The sequence below is a fragment of the Nuphar pumila genome, chromosome 2, assembly GCF_984573655.1.
Source record: "Nuphar pumila chromosome 2, dmNupPumi1.hap1.1, whole genome shotgun sequence".
Taxonomy (NCBI): Eukaryota; Viridiplantae; Streptophyta; class Magnoliopsida; order Nymphaeales; family Nymphaeaceae; genus Nuphar; species Nuphar pumila.
In genome coordinates, this window is record NC_143250.1 from 27,715,989 (window position 1) to 27,734,570 (window position 18,582).

At 35.9% G+C, this 18,582-nt stretch overlaps 1 protein-coding gene across 1 annotated transcript in view; it reads right to left on the reverse strand.

The window, feature by feature from the left end:
- Positions 1–17,877, reverse strand: part of LOC149845093 (chromosome transmission fidelity-like protein) — a 30,676-nt gene extending 12,799 nt beyond the window's left edge. Inside the window, exon 1 of the mRNA XM_089997459.1 lies at positions 17,299–17,877. Coding sequence (XP_089853585.1) covers positions 17,299–17,445 — 147 coding nt within the window. The 5' untranslated portion in view covers positions 17,446–17,877. The remainder of the gene's footprint in view (positions 1–17,298) is intronic.
- Positions 17,878–18,582: the final 705 nt, after the last annotated feature.

An 18,582-nucleotide genomic window follows, 5' to 3' on the forward strand; every position in this document is an offset into this window, starting at 1 on the left:
CTCTATATTTACTATTTGGATTCATATATATATATATATATATATTCATCATACTACACCAAAAAAACATAAAATAGTTTAAAAAATATTATCTAAAATTCACATTTCTTGCTTTTAATGATTCAAATGTATTAATTAAATCTTTATAGTCAAGCTTTGTCATTATATCTCTTTCAATAGATAGCATAGCTAATTCACTTAATATTTCTTGTGACATAGTTGTTCTTAGATATGATTTAATCAATTTTAATTTTGGAATTTTTTTAGTAGAAGCAAACAAGTATGGTCAAGAGTATTCTATAAGCAATAAATGCATTCAGAAAAGAATTTGAACTTTTTATGAAAGTTAGTGTGTCAATTGGATTCTTTATCTCTTTTTCTAAAATTTCTCTTAAGACTTTTAACTCTAAAAGTAAATTTGAGTCATCTATATCTAAATATATATCAAATTTTAAAAAACATGCAAGTTTAACACAACAAGCTTTTAAACTTTAATCATCTAATGTTCTTAGTTTTTCTAAGTCAAATAAAAAACCAAAATAATCTTCATATTTTTGAAATTGTCCAAATCTAATGTTAATGGAGGAGATGGCTTGATCAACAATAAATATAAAATAATTAATTCTAAAAGATTCTTCCGTTGATTGCATAGATTCATCACTAACATTTTCATCAAAATGGTTTTTCCTAAAAAAATTAAGTTTTACATGAAAAATGGGCTCTATCTTCATGTTACTTGCAATCTCTTTGGAACGAGTTAAAGATGATTCAAATCCATTTTCTCTAAATTTTTTAAAAAATTTAAGAAGGCCTTCTAATTGGCTTATGGAAACATCAATATACATATCTTTAGATTGCAAATTTTTACTAATTGTATTAATGACAAACAACATATCATACCAAATAATCATCCCTAATAAAAATTCAAAATCTTCTATGTCATGTATAGCTAAACTTTCTGCTTCACTTCTTATTTTAGCATCTTCACTAATTTCTCATAATTTAAATAATGCATCTCTTATGTATGGTGTTTGGTATACTATTGTTTTAACACTTTCAACCCGACTTTCTCATCGTGTTGTGGACAATGGTTTAAGACTTAGAAATGAAAGTGTCTTTTAAAAATTTTCAGCGTTTTGTGGAAGAAAATAAGAAAAAAATACATTGTATAATTCCAAAAAAAGACAGCTTTAGGACAAGAATTAGCCATTTAACAAAGTATTAAGTTAAGACTATGACAACCTCGGCGTGTGTAAAATGCCCTAAGATTTAAATCTAGCATTCTTTTTTGCACACCTTGATATTTTCCCTTCATATTAGACTCATTGTCATAACCTTGTACTCTTATATTATTAATATCAAGTCCAAGACTGTTTATTGCATTTATTAGTTCATTAAAAAGACCTTGTCAAGATGTGTCATCAACATCTAAAAAATCTAAAACGAATTCTTCTATTTGTATTGGAATAGTGGAAACATCAACACATCTTAAAATAAGTGTCATTTGTTGTTGATGACTCGCATCTGGTGTATAATCAAGTATTATTAAAAAATATTTTGCTTCTTTAATTTTTAAAACAATAACATTTTTAACAATATTAGCTAACAATAATATCAATTCATTTTGTATGTTATATCCAAGATAATGATTTTGTATTTCATTATTTTTAATACGCCTCCTATGTTCTTTCATTGTTGGATCAAATTCTATTATCATTTCAATTAAACTTAAAAAAATTCCATTGTTTTCTTGATATATCATCTCATTAAGTCAAAGAAATGCTAGATTATTTTTTGCAAGAATCTTAACAACGACAATAATCCTTGCCAAAACTTTTTTTCAATGTTCTTTTTCTAGATTAATTTCTTTTTTAATACTTTTGTCAATTGGCTTTTTTTTAATAATCTTTTATCAAATTCAACCCAAGCATTCATGTTAGTAATATGTTCTCTTGATGTTTCATGACTTTTTAATATTCTACTAAGATTCTTCCAATCTTTACTTCCTTCGTTAGCTAATTGAATTTTGTCAGGTTTCACTGTAAATAACTTACAACAAAAACAAAACACTTTATCAACAACTTTCAAATCAATTGACCATTTTCTATCATGTTTTCTCCATTTGGTAATTCTTGATAATAATGAAACATAGAAAAATACCTAGAGTCTTTATCAAGAAGAAATTTTCTTTTATTTTTTTCAGTTAGCCTCGTTCAACTAATAAATCTCGTAATATTATATCTATTGTTAGCTAATGTCCTAGGTCATAAATATTGATAGAATCATCATCTATTATTTGTGGTTCCCCTTCTAAATGGTCTTGAAGTTCCTCATTTACTTTTACATGTTCTTCCTCTATATTTTCATGAATTTCTTCAGGTATTTTTCTTGGTTCTTTTAAATCAGTGACAATTTTCTCACTTTCTTTCATTTCAACATCTTCTAAATTTTCCTTATTGTGGGTAATAGTATCATCATTCAAGTAATTTATATTTTTCCTATTAATAACAAACTTATAGCACCCTTTTGAGAAGCAATTACCTTTTTATTTTTCTTTTTTTCACGTTTTTTATGTCCATATTCAAATTTTAACACTAAAACCAGATAATAATTTTATAGCACCTTATATTTTTCCTATTATCACATTTTTTTCAAGTTTTTGGGAAGACATAATAATTTTAACAAGATAGAAAATAAAAATGTAAATAAAAGAACACTAAAACTCAGTGTTGTGAAAAGCGTTGAGGCGTAGTGAGGCGCTCCACCAAAATCTGAGGCGAGGCGTAAGCCTTGAGGCGTAAAGCGTAAGCCTCAAAAAAAATTAACTTAAAAAACTATAAAAAATATCTAAAATTATAAATAAATAAAAAATTCTTCATTGATGAAGCAACAACCAACAAGAAATAAAAAATCTCAAATAAATACTGAAAAAAATATGAGATTAACATGTAAAAGTAACATTAATGCAACAACTTGATCTATGCAAGTATCTAAAAAATAAAACATGGGCATTCATTGAATAAAAAATTAACATTAAAGAACATCCAAACGTGATCTCAATGTCCAAACGAATATTCTAAATCTTAAAGACCATTTAGATGATCCTGTATAAGGAGGAAAGAGGATAAAGACATAACACGATATAATTTAATGCAACAAGAGAACATCCAATGATCAGATTTTTGTTTTTTTCAACATGGGAACATACAATGAAAATAAAATGCTAATACAAATACAGCAAGGGAAAGGGAACAAAAAGTAGAACAATACAGCAATCTACGGTGTGCACACGCTAATAAAAACCATTCATTATAAATGAAATGCAAACGACACTCATTTCAACAATATAAAAACAAAACAGGAAACAAAAAAAGAAACCAGCTAAGGTTTTTCAACATACACTATATGGGATATTGTTCAACGCATGGATGAATGGCATCAGGTTGACCTCTACCATTGGAAGTAGAGGTCACGCGTGGGCTGCAAAATCCATCAAATGTACTAGACATGCCTTCGATAGCACGCTAACGGCACAGCAGTTGCGGAGCCGCTGATTTTCGCAGACACACTCGTTGAAAGGTGGGAAGAGCATCAATGATTGAGAGAGAGGGGGGAAAGAACACACCTGACCTCCGAGAGAGGGAGAGCGAGCTGGCTCAATGGTGGCGACGTGGGCAGGTGAGGAGAGGGAAGCGCGAGCAGGAAAGGAGAGGGAAGCACGAGCCGAAGAGGAGCTGGAGGTCAAGCAGGCGAAGGTGGAGCGTGAAAATGCCTTTTTACTAACCTAATCAATTAAAATTGCGTGAAAACCCCTCATTTCTGGTCAAATGGGGGCTTTGACCCTCATTTGACCAAAAAATTAGAGGCGAATATGCCTCGGCTTGAGGCGCGCCTCGCCCTGAGGCGTGCGCCTCAAGGCCTATGAGGCGCACGCCTTGAGCCTTTTGCGCTTTATATGTGCACCTCAAGGCATAAAGCCCCTCGCCTTGAGGCGAGGCGCGCTTTTTGCGCCTTGAGGCGCGCTTTTTGCACCTTGAGGCACGTTTTTAATAACACTGCTAAAACCTAATAATTTCCTTAAAATGAATCCAACAATTGTTAGGCACACCACACATGTGAGAGACCTAGTTGTTAGGCAAAACCAACATTTGTTAACACCTACTGAAAGGAAATACATTATCATATATGTTAAAAGAAAGGGTGGAAGACCTAATTGTCATCAATGAAAGTAGTCATACATCGTATAAATACATCATGCATAAATTATTTAGACTAATAATGCATAATATATACAGGATTATGCAATCCTCACTCTATTAAGTCGGGTTAAAAGATATACAGGATTATGCAACCAATAAGGTTTAAATATGAATTGAACATGAGCTTGCGCTTGAGCTGTTGAAACTTGTCATGGTTATTGAGAGTGCAATTTTCTCTTCCTCTAAGTTATCATTTTGCCAACCTCCTCCAATCATTCATTAACCAAAAATACCACTTCAAATGGGATAGTGTAATATCGCGTATTTTCATACTTAGTTAAATTCGAGAATTTCATAAATTTGGCTAAGTATAGAAGAAAAATTGTTTGATTCTCGATTTTTGGCCGATGCTTTGGAGTCTGGGCTTAGCCCAGGTCTCATTGTCAAGGCCTAAACGAGCCAATCGAAACGTGAGAAAAAACTTTATTTTCGACCTTTAAATTCAAGCAAAATTTGAGCAAAATTCGAGTTATTTTCGAGTGAAATTTAGAATTTGATATTAGTGTTGTATGTCGTTGGATGCGTCTCGGAATTTTGGGCACAACGGTGTTTTACTTTTCTAAATTCGGGATACGGTTGGCCCGAAAATTGTGTTTTTCCAAAAATTGAGCAATCTGTCGAAATGGATCCGAAGTTGGATCGGATTGGTTCCAAGGCCTACGATCCGAATTATTATGGATTTGGATCTTATTTAAGACCTACTTAAATCTGGATTTAATCTAGATCTTGATCTATTTTCGTTTTGGGTATGGGTTTGGATCTTTGACCCAAATTTAGATCCAAATCCAAGCCCAACGTTTTTCTAGCTTTAAATTTAATATAAAGCCTTAATTTGGAGTTTAATAAGGTTGAGAAGTTTTTTGGGTTAATTTGGTAATTTTTGAAAGTTTTTAGATAATTTTAATTAATTAATATTTAATAATTAATTAATTAATACTAATTCCGAATTTTATTTTTTTGGCTTGAGTAAAAGAGTCCTTATTCCAGCTTAAGAGAGGTTAGGAAAGAGTTTTAAAAGGATTGAAAGCTTTTTTTTAGAAAAGTCAACATTTTGTAGTGTTTCAAAAAAATTAAGAAACAAAGGAAGAGAGAGAGAGTTCCATCTTTTGGAAACTCTCTTAGAGAGGGCTGGAGAAAAGGGAGGGGTGACCTCCCCTATGGGGCCTATAAAAAGACCCTCAAAAAAGAGAGAGCAGAGAAAGAGATGAAAAAAAAATAGGAGGAGAGATAAAGTGAGGAAAAAGGAGGAAGAAGAGGAAGAGTTTGGGTCATCTCCAACCATTTACCCACGTTTTTCAATATCTACCATCGTTTTCTTCATCTTGGATTCATGGTACGGGTTTCCTCTCTTGATTCAAGTGAGAAATTGAATATAAATTAGATTTCCATACAATATTTTGGTAGAAATTCATGGAAAAAGAGTGAATCTGGATATTCACTCTAAAATACATGAATGAGAATTTTTGAATCCTCTTTCATGAATGTTATTTTGTATATATGCATCTAGCAAAAGAAATTTCTGTACATGTTTATTTTTATATCAAAACAGAATTTTATTTCGTAGTAAATACAGTTTATTAAGTGCGTGTTTTTATTGAAAAAGGAAATGGGAATATCAATTTATCCACATTGCTTAGGTATGTTAATGGTTTAGAATCTGATTTTGTATTGAAAATGTATTCTATTTCAGATTTATGCTTACACGCACATATGAAACATTGTACATCTGTGTATTTGTTAGTTTTTAGGCTCTTTGAAAATGCTGTTTAAAATTGGTGTCATTATCTTTTGTTCACCCACATTCATACAAACTTAAAAGTGACGTTACACACTCTAATATAGATAATTTAATTGCTGATATGGATGTGCAGAGGGCTAACTGTGGATCGGCATATTCATATAAAGATATGCAAATCCAGGAATAACTGTGGATTTGCATATTCGTAGAAACCTAAATATGAATTTACATATTCCTGAACACTTGAAAGTAAATCTGCATATTCATGAAAACTTGATTATGAATCTGCTTATTTTAGTTTTCTTCTGTCAGTTTCAAAAAAAAACTTTACATATAATGACATGCGGGTCTCTAGTGGGCTGGCTGTCAGGCCGGCTAAACCTGGCCTGACAGGCCAAGTCCTACTAGGACTGGCTGGGTCTGGTCAGACCAGACTAGACCAGACCCGGCCTGGTCCTAGCTGGCCAATCGGCAGCCCAACCGAGTGACTCTGCTGGGCAGGCTGGGCACTGTCAAGACCAGTCCAGCTCTTGGCTGGACTGGTACAGGCCTGGCAGGCCCTTGCCAGGCCCGATTTGAATGAGTTTTTTTTAAAATAAAAAATTGTGTGGGGCATTTTAAATTTTCAGATTCTGGTTAAGAGTGTCTATTTTAAATACATGATAAACAAAAAAGGTTTTTTTTTACAGGTGCAAACAATATTCATTTTAAGTTTGGTTTCAAGTGCATGCATAAGGTGGGCATATTCAGTTATGTGATTAATTCCCAGACTTGTTATTGGGCTTGGCTGTATGCATGTAAAAGGATGAAAATTTTGCATGCTTGAGCACTTGTATAACATGCTTAATTAAAGTGTTAATACACAATCGGTCTTATGTGCATGTGTACTCTTGAAATCGTTGTGTTTTGCATACAAGTAATAGTATGAATGTCCACATGTTTCAATTTAAAGGACTCCAAAATGAAAGCATGCATTTGATATGAATACATGTAATAAATGAAATTATGCATTAGACATGAATGTGGGTATTGAGTGAAAGCATGCAATGATCATGAAGTTGTGAACTCATGCATATGCATATTATTGTTTTATGCACATCTTTAAATGACATATATGAATGTGCATTGTGAAGCACTCAAAAGTAATGCATTGTGGTATGATATTCATGATTCTTGCAAACCTTTTCAGAAAAATGCCCCAAATTTCAAACTTGCGAACCTTTTCAGAAAAACAGGCAAGAGACTAGAAATATCTCTTTCCTTCAGAGTTGTTTTATGAAATCAGTGAAAGATTTTTCTTTTGATAAATCATAAGGCAAGCTGATAACTTTGGGCAACGTTAACTAAAAGAACCAAAACTCTTAAGATTCGGATATCCCAAGGAAAATCCGATACAAACCCATAGCATCCAGGACGCGAGCTAAGAGCAGGAAGAAGTCTTGAAGTCATCTTGCAATCGCGTTATCGCCCGTAGAGTACTTAATCATCACATGTACCCATAGAATGGGTTAGTTTCGCGAAAAACTAGTAGGTGCACAAGAGAGACTACAAGAAACTGAATTAAGTACATTTAATTCAGTAGGTTACGCAGTTTAAAGCAGATACGCAGTTAAACATGTAAGCAATGCAAGCAGGTGAATAGTGCAAACGCGTAAGTAGTACAAGCGAATAAGTAGTGCGAGCGAGTAAGTAGTGCAAGCGAGTCAACAGTGCAAGCGCGTAAGCAGTGCAAATGCGTGAGTAGTGCAAACAGTAAGCAGTTCAAAGCAAGTAAGCAGTGCAACTGACAAACGCAGCATACGATTCAATTGATCGTAAGTTGTGAACCACCACGCAACTGGCTTGTTCTCGTTCCTAGAACGAGGTCTCTGCATCTAATCACCAGGACATCGTTTGTCGCCCACTACTTCTAACAAACACTTTGTCCTGAACAACCTTAATCTATTCTCATCTCTCAAAGTCTTACGCGGGTAACTGTCACCGATTATGACTCACTAAGGCGTCATACTCTCTGAGAAAAGCTCACCCTTCCGTAGAAGGTCCAAAACATGATCATTAACTCAAATCGCTAACGATCTAATTCTCACACCTCAGTCATGCATGTAAACATGCTAAAACAGAAAGTCGAAACTATGAATTCATAGTTGGCTATCACAAACAATCTCAGAAGATCGTCACAGCTCACCATAACTTTTTATGGTAAGCAAAAACACAAGATCCACGTTGGATCGCTCGGTCCGGGAGATATACGACCAGACAAAGAATTTCCGCCCTAGAGGGTATACCTGATCTTGATCATACATACCCCCACAGCGAAACCTTTGGGAAGCCGGTCCCCCAACAAATGCCATATCCAATGAAAATCATTGGATACACGATCACACAAATGACCACTCTCAGGGTCGATATCCCCCATTACAATCAACAAGGTCAACACTGAATCACCTAGTCTGGAAAATGTATAACCTCACAAGGAATTCCGCCCTAGATGGTATACCTAGTCTTGGACCATACACTTCCTCACAGGAGTTCACCGTCCTTGCGGCTACCCGTTCGTGGACAGTGTACATCCTTACAAAGAATCTACCACTCTAGCCGGGTACCTGGTCTTGATCATACACGCCCTCGCAGATAATCCTTTGGAGATCAGGTGCTCGACAGACACCCCACTCAGTGATACATGCATCAATAATCGATTGCTCTGAACCATTGACCGCCTCGGGGTCGGCAGCCACAAGCATGCATATCAGCAATATGCATCGTATCACTTCACATAGAAGCATATAATCCTACGCATTGTGTTATTGCCACAAGGAATATTGCAATCCTCATATAGGCCCTCAAAGCATGTGTAAACGACACATGAGAACGCGCATATATGGCAATCCAGTTGATTCTATGGGCGAAGGGTAACTAACTCTACCCGTTAGCCAAACAAAACAACTGAATAAGACAAGCACTCATAATAATGCTCGTAAAACATATAATTACCATAAAATGGCTCAGTCCATCAACAAGTAATTAAATTAATCGTAAGGCATAAACCATTGCATCACCATCCATTCATAAGGAATCATACAGCAGCAGTTATATCATAATATGTAAGCAGCTTATAAGACAAGCGGTCACATCAATCCTAGTTGCCACCAGTTCGTAGATTACGAGTTGTATGCAATCACATCAATCATAAGAGATGCAAGCCAACAAGTGCTACGCTACAATAAGCACCAAAACAGTTCGACCAAGGGATAAAGCAAGTCACATGCAAATATGTAGCAACTGGCATAATGCTATTATTATAAGCATTTAACTAGTATGAGAAGCTTCTTATTACTCTGCAAAGAACTGTGTAAGCAGTTTAACCAACTAGAATAATGCCTTGACAGGCGTGCACAACTCAACGAGTAGTATACTGAACTATCGAGCAAGCAAGCGAATTAGTAGTACAAGCGAAGCAGTAGTGCAAGTGAATCAGTAGTGCAAGCAAATCCGTAGTGCAAGCGAATCTCACGACCCAGCGACCAGTGTGAACAGACTTTATGTATTAATAATTACTAGCCTGCGGGTACGCGCAGGCAAAACGTAGAACCAACTGAGACTAGTTCAGGCGTCTGTTATTCTATGTATTTTCAATAACCCGAATAGCTAGTTGAGTTCGCTCCAAAGGGACGGCTTTAGCCGAGAGAGGATTCCCCAAAGGAGGTTGTGCCACGGATGCATCCAACTTCTGCAGAAGTGTTGAGCTAACTAATGTAGCCCCTTTCCCCTAACTCCAATGACTGGGGAGGCCGGATCAAATGCTCGTAGGGTGGTTGTTAACAACCTGTCCATTAGAGTTTGTATCGCTCCGTCATCTCCCTTGACAGACACATAGAAGCGAATAGGTACGTTAGGGGTTGCTTAACTAACGACTCATCCTATGTTGTGATCTTTAAACCACTCGAGCATCTTGCCTGTGAAGGCGAATGTGAGGCCATTTATGTGATTATAGCATTTTGCATTTAGCGTTGTTCGAGGTCGCACGACCGTCTTATCTGATCATCGCAGTATTAGGCGTGTCGTGCACGACTACAAGTACTCTAGGATGAAGGGGTATAGCTCCTCAATAGAAGCATCAACAGGAGTGTTTCACAAAGATGTAAAGTTTATCAACTTTACTTTATCTTTTGAAACAGCAGTACCTTGTGTCAACATTATGCATGTGATTATCTCGAATCACATCCGCTATCGGGGTATCTACATGTCTCGATACCGACCTCGATAGACGGGATACAGGTTTCTCAACAGAACACCCGATAAGAAGTTCGCTCGAACCCCCAATTCTGCATATGATTGTTCCCTAATGTATGTTAAATGTTTTAATGCTTAAACTGTTATCTTTGTTATTATTAAATGTTAACTCATGCTTAATAAATGTTTTTTATTGCATGAATGATTATTTGAATTATGAATGTGTTATATTTATGTCCCTCTAAAATATTGCATGAATCTTATTTATGTTCTTTTTACTTATTTGATTCATTAGAAAGACCTGTACACAGGATTCTTTGGATTCTGACACCCTACTTTTTGTGTTTTTCGCAGCCTCAGATGCTTAGTGGGAAGGACTTGCTTCTGAGAAGAGTCACGAGGGGACCACACGACTACATGGCAGATTCTTTTGACGACATGGCTCTTTTCTTTTGTTTTTCCTTTTGCTTTCCTTACTTTTAATTAATTATGTCTCAAACTCTTTACATTTGAATAAATAAAGTTTGGTTTGGTTTGGTATGAAAGATGAGTATAAGATCCCTTGTGGTGGTGGTGGTGTTTAACTGTAAGGCCCCAGGTTTCTGGGATTGTTTCCGCACTTGTTTAAAAAAAAAATCCGCACCTTTTAAAGGGTATGAGTTGGGGTCATTACAGGTAGAGCTATTCTTGGCCAAATGTTTAGGCTCTCATTGTTTGATGAGCTATGTTACATGGGTGCAGGCAGGGGTGCGCCACTTTCAAAAAACTTGGGTGTGGGGGTGCGGCAAATATATATATATATATATATATATATATATAAAGTCCAAAAGTTGGACATAAATGACCCTGGGTGCGTTGACTGCACCCAGGGTCAGGTTGACTGCATCGGGTGCGGGTGCGATGCGGGTGCGACACCTAGTTGGAGAATCCCTGTGACATGGTTGATGAGACATTCCTATGCAACAGACTCATAGAGTTCTTTGCAAAATCGGGTGATTTGGGCAATGCCCACAAAGTGTTTGAGGGAATTCCCCAGCGAAATGTTTATTCGTGGAATGCCATTGTCAGCGCATGCTTCAAACATGGGAATGTGGACAATACCCACCAATTGTTTGTTGCAATGCCTAAGAGGAATGTGGTGTTGTAAAAGTCGGAAAAAAAATTTGAATCCTAATGAGTGGAGGAAGAGCAAATCTTTTTAACAAGATTTGGCAGACAAATAAGATGCCTAATGAGTGGAGGAAGAGTACTTTGGTGCCTCTATATAAGAATAAGGGTGATATACAAGATTGCACAAACTATCGTGGTATAAAACTCATGAGTCATACTATGAAACTTTGGGAGAGGGTGATTGAGTCTAGGTTGAGGAAGGTTGTCATGATATCGGAGAATCAATTTGATTTTATGCCTGGAAGATCAACTATGGAAGCTATACATCTTCTTAGACAACTTATTGAGAGAAATAGAGAGAGGAACAAAGATTTGCATATTGTTTTTATTGATTTGGAGAAGGCATACGATAGAGTACCTAGGAACGTTCTCTGGTGGACAATGATGAAGAAAGGTGTTTCTCTCAAGTACATTAGTATAATTAAGGATATGTATGAAGGAGTAGTAACCAATGTCCACACTTGTGGAGGGGTGACAACCAATTTTCCTATAACGGTTGGGTTACATCAAGGATCTGCTTTAAGCCCTTTCCTATTTGCTATAGTGATGGATGAGCTTACGCGATCAATTCAAGAAAATGTGTCGTGGTGTATGTTGTTTGCTGATGATATTGTTTTGATTGATGAGTCTAGAGCTGGGGTTAATGCTAAGTTAGAATTATGGAGACAGACATTGGAAGCAAGAGGTTTTAAGTTGAGTAAGAGTAAGACATAATATATGGAATGTCGGTTTAGTAAGCAACGAAGTAGTGATGGGAGTGTAGTGAAGCTTGGTGAGCAAGAAATACCGGTGGATGATTGTTTCAAATATTTAGGATCTATCATTCAAAAGTATGGAGAAATTGATAGAGATGTAAATCATAGGATAAAGGTTGGGTGGATGAAATGGAAAAGTGCAACTGGAGTGTTGTGCGATCGTAGAATGCCATTGCGGTTGAAGGGAAAGTTTTATAGGACGATTATTAGGCCCGCTTTACTATATGGTACGGAATGTTGGGCTGCCAAGAGACATCATATTCAAAAAATGAGTGTAGCTGAGATGCGTATGCTTAGATGGATGTGTGGAAATACAATAAAAGATAAGATTCGGAACGAGGAGATACGTAAGAAGGTAGGCGTTGCACCCATTGAAAATAAGATGAGAGAGAATCGTTTACGGTGGTTTGGACATATTCGACGAAGGCCTAATGATGCTCCAGTTAGAAGGATGGAGAAATGGGAAAATATATTAGTTAAAAGAGGTCGGGGTAGGCCTAGGAAGACTTGGATGGAGATGATAGGAAAGGATATGAAGGCTTTGAACCTCACCGAGGACATGGCATTGGATAGAAATGATTGGAGGAGAAGGATTCATGTGGAAGACCCAAAATGATTTTCTTTGTTGGTTCATATCGCCGACCCCAATTGTTTTGGGATGAAGGCGTAGTTGTTGTTGTTGTATTATTATGGAAGAGCACACATTATTCAACTTTTGTGCTTGATGTTAATGTAATTAGTAAAACTAATTAATGAAAGACATTATGAAGCTTCTTTTTTAATGCTTGCTACTTATGAAATGACGTATTACTTTCTTTTATTTTTACTTTTTAATGTTTAATCTTGGACTCTTTTGTTATATGTAATGGATACATTATATAATATCATAATTATAGGATTTATAGTTGATAATTGTTATATATTTATTCATAGTCAATTTATTTCATGATTAAGTTTACTTAATATTGTAGTTTGTCAACTTAAATGTGTTTTATTTCTCTTTGTGGTCATACTTTTAATTTTTTATAGTTATTGTAAATTTTATTTTATTTTTTAATTATATGATTGTTATAGTTTGTTTACTAAAAACTTTTTTCTTCTGTTTTTTAATCTAATATGACTCTTTAATAGTAAACCCTTTGTTTTGTTTAGTTGTTAGATTGTTATAATATCATTTCTCGCATGTTATAGTAGTACATGTGTATGTTTAGTTATTCATAATGCTTAAATTTGATTTACTTTTTTCTATTTCATTCTATTTTTTCTAATTTTTTCTGTTTTCTAGAAACTTTTCTATTTTTTTGTGATTTTAAAATGAGGGTTTTTCGGTTATCTTACAATATGGTATGTACACCCATAACATCAGCCTATCTGATACGATAATTGCAACATTGGATACACCCTTATGAGATATGATGTATCCCAAAGATTAAACTTGAATTTCGCATATAACCTATTTCTCTTTACAATGTCCAGATTAATCTTTATATGCTAGAAATATTTGATACAAGAATTATTATGTACAAGAATGTAATCAAAGAAAGCAAGAACAAACTTGTGCAAATACAAACAAAAATACCCCATTCATTAGGCTTTGAAATGTGGAGGGTGCATTAAATAGCCAACAGGCAACACTAGAAATGCATAGCATCATGAATCTAAAATGTTGTCTTAGGAATGTCATCTTCATTGATGCGAACTTGATGGCACCATGCTGATAAATCAGGTTTAATGGAGTATTATGTATCCTGAAGTTTATTCACTCCCATAACCGAAAAATGGCATGGTCTTTGACCATGATCTTATTCAATGCTCGATAATCCACACACATACTCCAAGACCCTTTTTTACAATACTAGAGAGGAGTATGGACTAATGTTAGGGCAAAGGATCCATGTGTTCAGCATTTCATTCACTAGTTTTTCAATTTTATTCTTCTAAAAATAAGGGTAGCACTAGCAGATTGGACCAGAGTTACCAGAAGCGCCCCTACTATAGGGGAAGCGTGCTTCCCCGATACACGCTTCGGAAGCGCGAAACGCGGCGCTTCCGAAGCGCGTGGGGAAGCGCACGCTTATGACAGGAAGCATGTCCCCCTTTAATGGGGTACGCGTACCCCATTAGATACACGTACCCCATTAAAGGGGTATGCATTTTACCATTTTACCCTTTTTTTAAAGAAATATTTTTTCCATTAAGGGTAAAATGGGAAATTTCAAAAAATCGTGAAATAAAAACTCGAAAGAGAGGCTTAGGGTTTTTTTTCACGCCTCTTTCGAGCCTCTACTCCTCCCTCTCTCGCTCAGCCGATTTAGCAACCTTTTCCGGAGACATTCTCCGACGACCTTCTCTGGCGACCTCTGACGTCCGATAATCAGTTGAGTGGTTGATTTTCTATCGATTTTTTGGTGATTTTTGGATATTGAGGTTTCTTATGTCCAGATTTGGTTTTTTGTTTAATGTAATCCAATCGGTGAGTGTTTGGGTCTCGGATGGATTGTATTTTGGTGACAGACGTATATTATTCATGTTTGGCTGAGTTCTCGTGATGCTTATGAAGTGGTACTAGAGGCGGTAACCTGGATTTGGCTTGATGTGCTTATCGGCATTGTGAGGTAAGTTCATCTCATTGTATTGATGGCTTGGATATCATATATGATATTTGTGGTAGTATGGATGTGATATACTCAGTTTGGATGTGAACTTATTGTTAGTTCTCGCTTACTTTTGGTGCCTATAGTTGAGTATTCATATTCATATGAAGCTAGTTGTATGATATTTTATTGGTGTTATAGTGTCGAGTTTTAGATATATTATGCATATTTTTTCTTGGTGTTCTATTTGTGTGCAGGGACATTAACAACAAATACAATATCTCGAATCTCCAATGCTCAGCCAATTTTACAATGATGAACACTAAATTCATGTATACGATCTGGCAATCAACATAAAATAAATAAAAAGACAATAAAAATTGGGAATCATATCCCAAAATCGCTTCACTTTCGCTTCTCATTTGAATCCTATGTTGATTCCTTTTTCGCTTCTTAGGTCACTTCTGGTTCGCTTCCTATATCGCTTCCGAGACGCTTCCCGGTTCGCTCCTAAGTCGTCCCGTGCTTCCCGCTTCCTAAAATTTTAGAAGTGCCTCGCTTCCCGTATCGCTTCCCGCTCTCGCTTCCTCAACTGGCAACTCTGGATTGGACACACAGCTCTTGAGTATTTTGTGATAATGGGACCAAGGTGAAAATGACCCTTGGTTCAATGAGAAAGTTAGAGTCTGAAAAGAATTCCATCTTCATATTCATATTGCTCTCATCTGCTGCAACCTCTGCATCATACAACACTTGCACGGTTCCACCACTCCATAATATGTTTTTCGAAATTATTCATGTCAACTGTTTTAGGGTCACCCAACTTCTTTCCATGAGTTATTTACTGCTTACCTCCAAATCTGACTTGTATCCTTAATGCAGCGAAATCCCATGTAATTAAACCCAAGGTATGTAACCATTAAGCCCTAAGACAACAATCCATCTCCCTAAAAGAAGAAGGCATGTTTCAGATTTTAATTTAAATCCTTGCATATCAATTATAAGGTTTTTGGCATCTAGTGTACTTTTCCCCACCAGCTACCATGATTTCAATTCTCTCATCTTAAGTCCTACCTACAACAATCTTCTTTCCCTTTCTCGCATTGCTAGTTTTCCCTTATGTGATCAAGCCAAATGCACAGCTGTAAAAACAAAAAAGAAAACGTCGATTGAAAATTTTTACATCTATATGCATTGCTTCCTAAAGACCACTAACAAAACAGCCAACTAAGATTTCTTTAGTCCTATGTTACAGATACCAGTGATATTTTGAAAATATCACAATTTTATCACGATGTTTTCAAAAGCTGGTACATTAACGAAACAAATGTGATACTAACACAGTAAACAACCCCTTTCAATGGTTTTTTTTAATATGTTCTTTTCACTTTTATGCATTCAATGTTTTTATATTTGGTGATATATTTCAAATATTTCCCTAGAAAACAAACAAATTTTAATTTATCATGAGATTTTTCTCACCAAGATTTTCCCAAGAATAAAATATGTCCAACCTTCAGCCCAATTAGTCAACTTCTCAAGTATTCCGTAATAAAATTAGGTCGTCAACAATTTTGTGAAAGCATTGTGTACAGATGCATGCTCTATGGGTCTAAAACATGCAAAAATTGCATTCAAAATTTTGTTTCATTGAAGTTTTTGGGGTGTTTGCTCCAGTCTATGAAACCATTGCAGAACATTTTTTTCAACATGAAACCAAGCCGACAGTACTTTTTGATCTTCTTGGATACTATTATATTTGAAAAACTATTCTTCTCTATACTTAATCTCAAAACAACTTCTCCATCAAACTGAGAAAAATCGAATTGTGCATACAATGTATGAATATCTCCTCCATTACCTCATTACCTCGAGTTGGTGCTATTTCAATTGGTTGATTCAATACCATCGCAGAAACTTAAGATGTGTTGCGCTCTTTAATCGGTGATAACTTATCCAACTAGAAATTCATAGGAATGATCATAAGTACATTCACAGGCATAATATTTGAGCTGCTTTAAGTTGTCCTACATATGTACCTGGCTGTCGTGATAATATTTTTCTCATGGTTTCAGAATATTTATTGAAAGAAATGCACAGGATATTGTCCTCTTCGACCAGGACTACTCTACCAAAACAGAAGTTGCAGTCCGAAATAGCGAACACCTTTTCCATATCCCTAAAGATGAAGGGAGGGCATCCACCGTCCTAATCGAACCACTAACTACTCCAAAAGTCTCAACTCTACTCATACCAACACTCTGTCGGATCATTTCCATCAAAGAATAGAAATCAGCATCTATCAGATGCAAATGTCAAGGACTATCAAATGTCAAGGACTATTTCTGTCGAGGACACTTCCCCGCCTTTACGACTCAGGATCATTGGATAACCTGAATTCCTCACCAAATTTATTCATTGAAGAAAGGGATTAAGAGGAAGAAGAAGCAGGAAACACGAAATGAGGACTCGAGATCATAACATTGATCGTGAAAAAAAAAGGAAAAATAAAAGGGATAAGAGATAGGGATAACGTGAGGGCTGTGACCGACCTGTGAAGGGCGACAAAGGCGTCCGATCTCAAGGTTCTGGAGTTGGCCGTAGAAAGAGGGTTGGGTTTCGACGACTCCCTGCAGCTCTACGATCGCCCACTCGGGGCAATTCTCCCCGGAGCAATTGCATCGCACCCTAATCTGCATCGCCTCCGATTTTCCGATCGCCGGAAAAAAAGGAGAGGGCCAGAAATGGTGGAGAAATCAGGCGAAGAACGCCGGGAATTTTCTTCTTCGGAAATTTGATGCCCTAATCGGGAGTCTACCCTTTCCCTTTTGTGGCAAAATCGCGCGGGAAAGTTTTTTTTATTTTTTTATTTACAAATACCCGTCTGACTTTTGACCTATTTAAAAACAACCAGACTGTTTAAAAATTTTATGAATACCTTCGTAGTGAATGGTGAGTGATGCCAATGTGATAAATGAAACATAGTAAATATAATTTCTTTTTTTTTGTATTTTCAAATTCTGACTACACAGATGTGATCTACGTATTTGATTTTATAGGGATCGACTCTCGGAGCATTCAATTTGGACACATGGTTGGGTTTTATATGAAAATCAATTATTCAATATCTTTGTAAACTTTTAAGGCTTCAAGTTTCATTTTTTTCTTAGAAAACACAATTCTAGCATCAATTCCTACAAATCGACCACAACAAGGTAAGAATTATGAAAAAAAATAACAATGAAAGAGTTGAAAAACCCCATTTATCATATTTGCGTCAACAATGCCGAACACACCTGAAAATGCTGAAAAAAACCCATTTAACATATTTCATTTATCACGTTTGCATCACTCCCACCTGATTAGCAAAATAATTATTAAACAAAGTCTCCTTTGAATGGATTTATCATGGTTAGCAATAATAAAATTACAATAGTAACCCCCCCCCCCCCCCCCCCCCCAATTAGGGTTTTAAGAGCTCAGTGGTTCCGTGCTTATAAGAGTTTTCCAACCATTGAAGAACCAACTATTTTTCTGACCACCATCAATGTCTCCTGCGGCCTACTCGATAGGAGGTTGATTGACTCTCTTTCTCTCTCTCTTTCACTTTGTGTTTTTTATACTGCACATACAAGCTAGTATTTTTCATTTGGAAAAGTTGTCATCAAAATTTCTCATAGGCAAGATTTTTTTCCTATAAAAATTTTTCTTGTGCTCGTTTGGAAGTGAGAAAATTTCTTATATAAAGAGATAAAATTTTATACAAAGAGAAATTTTTGCCTATGAAAAGTTTTCATATGATGTTTGTTTTAAATTAAAAAAAATCACATGAGAAA